Source organism: Neopsephotus bourkii, unplaced genomic scaffold (assembly GCF_033783945.1).
Source record: "Neopsephotus bourkii isolate Nb327-2 ecotype Australia unplaced genomic scaffold, CSIRO-AGI_Nbou_v1 NB_593, whole genome shotgun sequence".
In the NCBI taxonomy this organism is placed as follows: Eukaryota; Metazoa; Chordata; class Aves; order Psittaciformes; family Psittacidae; genus Neopsephotus; species Neopsephotus bourkii.
This window is the reverse complement of record NW_026901094.1, coordinates 1604570-1615027: the sequence shown is the minus strand read 5'-3', so window position 1 is coordinate 1615027 and position 10458 is coordinate 1604570. Positions and strand designations below refer to the sequence as shown.

General features: G+C 54.1%; 3 protein-coding genes across 3 annotated transcripts in view; 1 reads left to right on the top strand and 2 right to left on the bottom strand.

Annotated features, from left to right (window-relative positions):
* WRAP73 (WD repeat containing, antisense to TP73) overlaps positions 1-10255 on the bottom strand; it is a 50877-nt gene extending 40622 nt beyond the window's left edge. The window contains exon 1 of the mRNA XM_061351640.1: positions 10252-10255. The gene's annotated coding sequence lies outside the window, so the exon portion shown is untranslated. The remainder of the gene's footprint in view (positions 1-10251) is intronic.
* CCDC27 (coiled-coil domain containing 27) lies at positions 2164-4891 on the top strand. Its single transcript, XM_061351642.1, has 6 exons — positions 2164-2561; positions 3021-3151; positions 3277-3351; positions 3605-3817; positions 4417-4521; positions 4637-4891. The coding sequence occupies exons 1-6, from the start codon at positions 2429-2431 to the stop codon at positions 4796-4798; spliced, it is 819 nt and encodes a 272-aa protein (XP_061207626.1). The 5' UTR covers positions 2164-2428; the 3' UTR covers positions 4799-4891.
* On the bottom strand, positions 5147-10289 carry LRRC47 (leucine rich repeat containing 47). Its single transcript, XM_061351638.1, has 7 exons — positions 9621-10289; positions 8730-9176; positions 7991-8107; positions 7662-7777; positions 7362-7464; positions 6843-6932; positions 5147-6444 (listed from the first exon to the last, which is right to left on the bottom strand). The coding sequence occupies exons 1-7, from the start codon at positions 10287-10289 to the stop codon at positions 6217-6219; spliced, it is 1770 nt and encodes a 589-aa protein (XP_061207622.1). The 3' UTR covers positions 5147-6216.
* Positions 10290-10458: the final 169 nt, after the last annotated feature.

The window sequence follows — 10458 nt, the reverse complement described above, 5'->3', positions numbered from 1 at the left end:
ATTTACGGCATTCCGGGCTCACCTCGGATGCGTCTTCCCCTCCCCATGGGGAAGCTCTATCCACACACGAAGGGAGGATCATGAGGAAAACCAGCAGGAGCCTGTGTCCTGTGGGAACAGCCGATGAAAGCACTTTAATGCTTTAAGGGGTCTGAAACAATCACTCGTGTTCCCGATGTTAACCGAGGCTTCTCCCAGCAGCATCCCAGCACACGCTCCCACCACGGCAGGAAGGGCATCTCTGGAAACGAGTTGGAGCTGTGGTTTCCCTCTTTGTCTGTTTGGTAACACAATAAAAGCACACGTGGGAATTACAGCATCTGGCAACCAAAGTCTTGCTTCTATGATAAGGAAAGGGTCTTCCTAAACCAGTGCAAACCTCAAAGGGCCTCAACCTGCTTTGCTTCATCCAACCACCACAAAGCTGGGAGCTGCAGCAATCTTCATCCTTAAGACACAGCTTTGAGTTGGAAGAATTACACTGTTAAAAGCAATTCCCAGGAGCAAATTGGCTTTAGTTATAGACGTCAACCCTCTTTCTAGCTCTAGGAATATGTATTCCATCTGTAGGAGCTGGGAACTGATTGAACTGCAGAATCCCGAGAGCCAGAAGTGTCATTTACAAACTAACACTCGAGGCAAGAACCTGATTTTAATACAACAGAAACGGCTTTCGAAAGCTTTTGGGAAGTGGTGTGTGAGGAACAGCCACAACAGCTACCTTTGGAGCTTATTAGAGACACAAGCAGGCAGCTTCCAGCACGTAGCTGGCATGAGGCAGATGGTTCCACATCCTCCCAGGGGCATTCTGCTCCTTGCATATCAAGGCGTTACCACACATTAGAATACTGCACACTGCACCTTCTCTAACAACAGCAGCTGCAATTACCTTCATTAAAACTTTGCATTTCCATTTAAAATCCAGCAGCTTCCAGGTTTACGGTTGGTTTAAATTAGTCTGGAAACCCGGAGCGTGTCAGCTTGGCACAAAGCTCAGTACATCCACATCTTTAACTGGGCTGAGATCAACAGGGAAGTGCCAGGGAAATAAGAACCATGGAATGGTTTGGGTTGGAAGGGACCTTAAAGCTCCTCCAGCTCCAACCCCTGCCACGGGCAGGGACCCCTTCCACTGGAGCAGCTTGCTCCAAGCCCCTGTGTCCAACCTGGCCTTGAGCACTGTTGCTGCTCAGAGAGAACCTTCTCTAAATGGGCCAAGTTCTGTAACTCCCCACAGAAGCCATTAATAATGGTGGGGAACTGAGAGTTCAGAAACCAAGACCCCATCTACAACCTCTTGAGAAACTCGGTTTCTGTTTCCACTGGCCCATGATGGAACACTTGTCATGGCTACCGTGGCTCTCACACACTCGCTCTTCCCAGCTGCAGTATAAAGTGCACAGGTCCACAGTAAACAATCACAAGATTGATTCCTACCTGCACGCCAGTGAAAAGAGGGGTGAAGAGCAAACAGCATCCATGCTGTGCATGGCAGCATTGTAAAGAGTTCCACCTGGAAGAAGCAAAACCGGGTGTTAAGGGCTCTACACTTAACCCTCCCCCAGTGAACAGACATCTCTGAACTGCACTGAGATTGATAAAGACGGTCCCCATAGAAACTAATACTAAAAGCAAACAGGAAAATGCAACAAAAATAAAGACTGTAAAGAAAATGCCATGGCCTCGAGCTCTATGTACAAGGTTACATTCAGTTGAGTGCTGCCAAAACCTCAGCTGAGGTCCAGCCTCAAGGAGGCTACAAGTGCAGCCCCTCTGTCCAGCCTGCTTTGAGGCAGTGGCAGCCCTCACGTAGAAGGTGGCAAGCACCAAGTGGTGACCCGTGGAGACCACTGAGTCTTCCCTGAGGGTGTCCATGCTCATGGGGGAGCTGTCGGCAAGATGATGGTGGGGAACCAGCAGCCTGTGGTAGGAAGGCAGAGAGGGAACCATGCTGTAGCTGGTGCTGGTGAGGATGGGCAAGCAGCATGGGCTCATCGCGCTGCAGGGTGGCAACATCAGGACCTGCGCAGTGGGGCGAGACAAGAGGGTTTGGGATGAAGCTCTGCGATCCCCACTGAGAGGTGCCACGGTGCCAGCACTCACCGGAGCCGGCAGCGGTTGCCATAGCAGCGGCTGGAGGAGATGCTCAAGGAGGCGGTAGCGGTGCAGCCGCAGGGATGTGCAGTTCGGAGCCTCCATCCCCACAGCCCCGCTCCCCGGCCCTGCTGCTGCACTGCCGGCCCTCAGAACTCAGCCATGCGGCCCGGCACCCTCCTCTCCCCCCGCCCATGGCGCAGCCCCGGAAGCGGAAGGCGCGGCCCCGCTGCCGTTGCCAGGCAGCACCGGGGCAGGACGCGGCCGCTGCGGCGGTGCCGGCACCACAGAGCCCCGGGGCCCTGCACCCCGGCCCCGGCCCCAGCCCCTCGGGATGGAGGCGGCCGCAGCCCCCGAGGGAGCGGTGAGGGGCAGCGGGGGCTGGCGGGAGCCGGCTGAGCCCATCACCGAGCAGGAGCTCCGTGACGAGCTGCGGAGGGCAAGGGATGACTACAACATGGCCACAGGTACCGGGCAGGCATCCAGAGCACACCCGCACCCTGCCTTCATCCTCACACCGCTCTGCTCTGAGAGCTAGTCCCAGGCCAGGCTCTCACCAGCACAAAGCTGACTTGAAGGCCACCTGCATCAAAACCACTCAGTTTCCCCCTCCTCACCCAATAAAACCCAGCCAGGAGGGTCCCAAGCACCATCCTGGGGCATCCGGCAGCACCTCTGCATGCTGGCAGGCCAGTTACCAGCTCTAGTAGCTCCCAGAGCAGCACACAACAAGATTAGTTTAACAGATACCAAAGTACTGCAGAATGCATCACCAACCAGCATCACCGCAGCTGCAGCATTAACTTCACCCTTTCCACACTGAGACGGTCACAGCTGCAGCTCTGTGTGTGCTTACCTGAAGGAAGGAGCCGTGCAGCTATGGGCAGGGATTCGGTTTGTTTAAGAGTCCTTCTCCAACCCTACAGGAACAATCTCCTCCTTGCAAAGACAACTGGAGATCAAAGAGTCCCAGCTCCGGAGAACCAGATCTGAAACCGAAATGCTCCAAAAGCAGCTCAGAAAGCAAGCAAGCCACTTACAAGACATGTCTGCCAAGGTACCACCCGAGGGCAAGGTGCCCATCCTCAGGGATTCAGGCCTCAGGCTGCAGCTCCCCTCCTCACAGACAGGAGGTGCACCCGTGAGCTGTGAAAGTGAAGGGTAAAATAACTTCTTCTTGAGTTTTGCAGTCTGAGAGAACAGAAATGTGAAGAACTGATGGTGACAATGGAGGAGGAGAACCGCAGCCTCCGACAGGTAAACTCGGTGCAAAGCTGCTATAGGGAATGCTTGTACTAGCTGCTTAGCTGTGCTTCTTTCAGGCTCGGGGGGAGTTTGCCACTTAAAACCCCTACTCAGTCCAGAAGTAACAGCAGCCACCGGTGCTGCCAAGGCTGTCAGTCTGCTGCCCAGGAGATAGAAGCAGCGTTTGGACCAGACACAGGGAAGATGCAGCCAAGCCTGCTTGTTCCTTCCTCCCAATCCGGGCTTGGTTTCTGGATCTCTTCAGGTCCTCACAGAACAAGAATCCAAGCTGGCCGTGCAGAACAAGCTCATCAGTGAGCTACAGGAGACCGTCAGGCAGCTGCAGGCAGAGGCGCGCTCCCACCGGTACCACATCCACAAGCAGCAGCGGCAGCAGGAGGCAGCCCAAAGGGAGGTTAAGGCACTGCAGCAGAAGGAGCTGCAAACGCGCGTGGCGCTGGAACTCATCACCAGCAAGGTAACGCGGCCTCCGTGTCAGCATCCTCCCTCCCTCCCTCCCTCCCAAGCAAAGAACATGAGAGCACATAGGCATTACTCCTGGGCAGAAGCACAGCAGGAGATGCACCAGGACACTGCAGTCCTGGCTGCCCTCCACAGCCACAGGGCCACAGGGCCAGAGGAGCAGGAAACTCAGCCATTTCCTTCCCAGCTTTGTAGCATGCAACTCCTACATCACTTACAAAGCAAACAGGCCTCCAATACCAGAAGCCCTTGAGAAACTCGAGTTCAGAACAGTTACATCACCAGGTTTCTAATAGCCTTCCAGATTCAAAGTAAAAGGTAATACCTTGAAGCCACTTCAGGGAGGCACAGGGTGGCAAGCACAGAGCCCAATACCTGGGTGAGGGACTCAGTCCACCCCAAAACACATCATTATCACAGCACTTGCAGCAAAGCCCAGTCAAACCACCTGTAACTTCACACAAACAGGTCTTTCATTTCACCCTTCACTAGCACTGTGCCCAAGTCCAACAGCGTAGTCTCTGTGAATCCCTGTGAACACCAAAGAACTCTATACACACACTAAGCACATCTATTCTCACCTTTCATCAACAGTTTGAAAAGTATCGAAACAAAATAATCCAGGCTACATTCAGCACAGCAGGCATCAAGCCTCCGCAGGCAGAGATCACGGACGAGGAGGTGCTGGAGGCAATGCAGGTACGTGGTTCATGGGAACTCTGCTTCCAGCAAGGGCCTGATGAGGTAAGAGACCGCTGCAGTGCTGCTCTCCACCCAGTGCATCCCCACCTCTTTACACACCCCTCATTTGCAGAAAATCATTAACGACCGGATCGAGTTCCATCAGATGCTCAAACAGAAAGGCATCAGAGTCCCACCGCTCCACGGCACCGACACTGCTGCATCACCTACTAGTAAGGGAAGGAGAAGGGGTAATGCAAGGCAGCAGCCTATCACCCCCGAAAAGAAGCCCTGATGGCTGAGCAGAGCACATCACCAACGTCAGGCTCCTGCTCCCTGGGTTTGAGGTGGACATACTAACAAATTAAACTCATCCTCCTGAAACCAAGTCCTGCAGGAATCCCTCATTCAGTTGTGTCAACCAACTCACACCACAAATCACTGTAAAACACTGGTGTGTAGAAATGCTCAACTTCACAGGGAAGCTCAAAGCACTACTAAGGACTGCTTGCCTACAGCTAGAAAGCACCGAGTTCTCATTTTTGCAGTGTTCAATAGCTGCTTGGGCAAGGTTGTATGGTTACATGATTAGAAAACTCACCAGTGCCAAAATCCATCAGTGTCCAAACACATGACAGTGACATGACTGTAAGAACTGGTTTATTTTCCTATTCATAAGCGAGTCCCAACACATGGATGTATTTGACACAGTATCTCCAAGTTCAGTTAGAGCTCTGGAGCATCACTTTCAACAGCACAAAACTCCATCTCTAGGTCACCATTGCTTATGAAGAGGTTTGCACTCATAAGGTGGTAGCCTGGATGTAGCTGCTACCCACTCCAACCAACTACCTGTGCGCCAACACTCTTCACATGGAAGTGTGGGAGAAAGCACTCTGGGCACAAGTACTTGTACTCTGGGGAGACAAAGAGCTTTAGTAGTGTCAACACTAAGCAGCATCAGCCCTCTGAGTGTAAATGAACTTCACAAGCACGAATGAATTCAGTGCTCCATCAACAGTAACTCAATGGGTATGCAACAGGGTCACTACAACCGGTGCTTCCACAGGGACGGGCGATGGCTCTGCAGTGCACTGAGACACACAAATCCCTGCACTCAATTCAACTGACTTGGCTTGGAAATGGAAGCTGTGTTAATGTCTGAACACAGAAACCATCACTTTAAAACTCACTCCTCGAGTTCTGACAGCAATTACATTGTCACAATTACTCCAGATAGAAAATCACACTGAATGAGATGTTAGCAAAGCCGTTTGGCATCCCATCCTCGGTACGGGCGTGCAGCACGTGGCTGTTTCAATGCTGTCACCGACTGACTTCTCAGTTCAGCTGCCAAAATAATAACCCAGCTGAAACGCACCAGGAAGAAGCAGAGATCCAGCAGAAAAACACGACTGCATTCACATTACAGATGCTAAGACACAATGGTTTTCTCTACAAGTGAACACATTCTGACTTCCAGCTTCTTCTCTGCCTTTCAGTTCTCCCTACCTAGTCAGAACACTGATGGCTTTCTATTAAGGCTGAAGAACACAACCCTGCGTGCCACAGCCTATCAAACGTGACAGTAGCAGGCGGGATGCACCGCATCTTGTCCTTACAAACCCAAACCACCTCAGTGCATACAAGCTGCATTGTTGAATATGGCAAAAAGGAAAGGAAACGGAATCATTCTATGAGCTCTGATAGCTGCTAACGTATTACAGTGAGGAGAGAGGACACTGTGCTTAGGTCAGTTTTTGAAGGATAAAGTACTTTCAAGTTTCCATCTGTGTCCACCACTCGAACCTGCTCCACAAGCATCGGCTGAGCATTCTGGCTGGGATTCAAAGCTGCTGGTCCACAAAGAGCATCAGATTCGTTATCCGAGCCCGAGTCTTCCTTGTTTTCCAATGTAGATCTGTTCAGTTCTGCAATTTTCTGTTAAAAGCGAAATACAGAAAACAAGATTAATTCTGTGGCTGAGAGCAACGCCAGGCTGCTTCCAACAGAATTTGCTGGCAGCAACTGAAGCCATAAGAGCACTAAGAAGAGAAGGTGTTCAAAGACAAACCCTACATTTCTAATTGTGGTAACGCAGTGTTATTTACCTGGGTGAGTTCTGAGGTCTGCCAGGGAATCAGGATATAAGAATATGAAAACCCTGTGTGATGTGGAGATGGAAGGGTGCAGGCATGGAAGCCAGGATGGGAGAGCAAGCGAAGGAGAGGGCATACTACTACTACTAAACTAAAAATCAGCTTCTGTGTTCTCCTCAATGCACGTGGGCACTACACATTCTGTCGAGAACAGACAGGATTATTTCCTGAGCTACTTACCAGAATGAGTGTGTCCATGACATCTTTGCATATCTGTAAGCTGGTATCACTTGTCACCTCCAGAAACAGATCCCGGGTGTCTTTCCTGATCTGGAAGGATTTCACAGGTAAAGCCAGTGAGGATGGGAGCACACTCGCCCACAGTCACTTGGCAACACTTCGTGCACTAACTGAACAGAAGATGTTCATTCAGTGCAGCTGGAGACAAAGTGCTGCCTTGCCTTACAAGTCAAACACCATACTCCTGCCCTTCAATAAAGCCATCCCTGCAAAGGCAGGCGGTGCCTTTGGAACAGAGCTCTGGCCAGAGGCTGCCACATCAGCAAAGGTGGAAATGGCACTCCCAGATCCAGCTCAATCTGACCACCTAGCAGGCAAGACCCAGGTTTGGAGATATGTATGTGGAATGCAATCACAACTGTCACAGATTTGGGCCTATCTCTGAATGTGGACTTCAATCCCAGAGGAAAAAAAACCCTCACTTTAATTCTGGTTAACAGATTTCCACCAACAGAGTACCTTTGTCTTCTCGCTGTTGGTTATGGGTGGGAAAGAAATCACGACGCCTTCAGCATCCACCAGACAGGGGTAGTTGTCTTTGCCATCCAGTAACTGGAGATACCTGCCAGGAAAAGTAAAGCAGCAAAGAGTGAGCAATTGAACCAGCAGCAGGATGCAGTGGCACAAGGGTGTGACAACAGCAAATGAGGGTGCTCCTGGTCCACCACGGAGCAAAGCCAGGAGTCAGAACATGGAAACTCAGTAAAGGTGTATCACGGTGATACAGCTGAGGAAAGCCACCGGATGTCACACACTGACCTATGCAATCCAGAGACATTCTGACGCTTCTTCTGCTTCCTCTGCTCCTCAGCTTCAAGCTGCAGCTGGCGGAGAAGATCCTTTGCCTTGATCTCCTTTCGACCCAGAGGTGTTACCTACACCGTGCAGAACAAACACCTGAATTTAAGAGCCGCTCAGTCACAGGGGTTATTCAAACTCCTGTAAGCAAGACAATAACTGAGTTTAAACCTTTGTGTGAGCTGCAACACCCACTGGAAAATCATTTGCTAGCACTAATTCCATTCTGTACCTTTCCAGAAGACAAAAGGGAACCAAGTGGAAAGGCCCATGGATGCTACGGGCCCTACCTTCAGCGTGTCAGGAGGTTGAACATCATACATCAGAGGAGCTTTGACCAGCTGCAGGTCATGGGTGGCAATAGTGGCCAGTGTCCGCTTTTCACAGATGTCTTCATGCAGTTTAGTCTGAAACAGAAAGAAACCTATCAAAGCAGAGCCAAAACATCCACTTGATTTCTTAGAATTACTCTCCACAGATCCTTCTGTATGTCGTGTTTGTAGCTACTCAAGTAACTCTTTTGCATTAAATAGAGCCTTTCTGCATAGTAATTTTACCTGAATTGCAACTGAAATGTAAAGACAGGGAGCGTAACCCATGACATATCTCTCAACTAGGAAACAAATGGTTTTAAATCAGAAAACCATCACAAATAGAGAGTCTTGTAATCTGAAACCACCTAACCTCTGCCACCTAATGGCTGTGCAGGCCATAAATCAGGGGTGACAGGCTGTGATTACCGTACTGTTGGTTTCAGCATAGATCAGGGAACCTGGAGCCAAACCAAGTACTTCTAATGTGGATGTGGGTTCATTAATAGCTCTCAACAACAAGCTGCTGTGACAGAGCAAATGCACTTGCGTGTGCGCTCATCTCCCTCTCATGGTAACACCTGAGCTCCTACTGGGTTCCTCAGGAAAACCAGTTCTGCTCATTCCAGAGGGACCGGGCAGCAGCTGCTGCACCCTCCCCAGCTCCTGGGTGAACAGCTCCCTCTGAGCTCACCTAACACAGGACTGCAGCACTGACCTGTGCGGACAGGAACCTCTTCAGAGCATTTCCTGGCTTTAAGTTCACTCCCCGCAGCACGCAGCACACGATGAAGGGTCGAACATCCTTGATACCCGGGCTCACTTTGACCACCAAGGGCGCCGGGTTCTCAGAGACGTGCAGAACCTTCACCAGCAGCTTGCTCGCCTCTTCCACCTCGTCCTGCTCCCCGTCCCCACCATCCTTCTTCTGCTGCTTCTCCCTCTTCTTCTTCCTGGCCTCCTCCCTGGTGCTCTCAGCCTTTCCCTTCCCGCGGCCCCCGGCCCGCAGGTAGTCCAGGATGGCTTTTGTCTGGCAGCCATTGACCATCTTCTCCAGCCGCTTGTCCTTCAGTTGGTTCCCCCTGAAGTTGGCTTCCTTGAGGCGGGGGCAGTCGGCCAGGGCAGAGGGCAGCTCCCGCAGGTGGTTGTTGGCCACGTCCAGACTCTGGAAGAGACAGAGATGGGGGGGGGGGGGTCAGTGATGGGGACCCGGGTGGGCTATGTAAGAGACAGAGATGGGGGGTCAGTGATGGGGACCCAGGTGGGCTATGTAAGAGACAGAGAGGGGGGGTCAGTGATGGGGACCCGGGTGGCCTATGTAAGAGACAGAGATGGGGGGCCAGTGATGGGGACCCGGGTGGGCTATGTAAGAGACAGAGATGGGGGGGCAGTGATGGGGACCCGGGTGGGCTATGTAAGAGACAGAGATGGGGGGTCAGTGATGGGGACCCGGGTGGCCTATGTAAGAGACAGAGATGGGGGGCCAGTGATGGGGACCCAGTGGGCTCTGTAGCAGACAGTGATGGGAGCAATCAGTGATGGGGACCCAATGGGCTCTGCAGCAGACAGTGATGGGGGGCAGTGCTGGGGCCCCGGGTACCCCTCGCACCTTCAGTGCCGGCAGGACGGCGATGTCAGCGCCCAGCTCCTCCACCTCGTTGTCCGCAGCCTCCAGGCGGCTCAGCAGCGGGAAGGGCCCGCCCGGGACGGCGGCGGCGGCGGCGGGGGGGGGCAGGAGCCCGCCGGGCAGCGCCCGGAGCCGGTTCCCGGAGAGCAGCAGCGCCTGCAGCTGCGGGGCGGCGCGGGCCAGCCCCGGGCCCAGCTCCCGCAGCCGGTTCCCGCTCAGGTTGAGGCTGCGCAGCTGCGGGAAGGCCGGGGCTGCCCCGGGAGGCTCCGCGTCCGCTGCCGCCGAAGCCCCGCCCAGCGCCGCGGGCAGCGCCTCCAGGCCGTTACCGGAGAGGTCGAGGATGCGCAGGGCCGGCAGCGCCCCGCCCAGCCCCGCGCCCAGCCCGGCGGGGCCCAGCGCGTTGCCGGCCAGCACCAGCGTGTGCAGGGCGGGCAGGGCCGCGGCCAGCCCCGGGCCCAGCTCCCGCAGCGCCGCGCACCCGCTCAGCTCCAGCGACTGCAGCAGCGGCAGCGCCAGCAGCGCCGCCGGGAGCCGCCCCCCGCCCGCCGCCACCCGCTCCGCCACCGCCGCGCCCGGCAGGGACAGCTCCCGCCGCCGCTCCCGCGCCGCCGCCTCCAGCTCCGGCCACGCCGCCGCCGCCGCCGCCGCCATGGTGCCGCGGGGAGGGGCCACGGAGCGGGCCCGCCTCGCCCCGCCGGAAAGGGCCGGTCCGGGGCCGCCTCCGAGCGCGCTCGGGGAGGGGCGGGTTTAACCCAGGGGGGTCCCCTTACAGAGAGCGAGAGCATCGCTAACGATTAACCCCCACCCGTACTCATCCCAA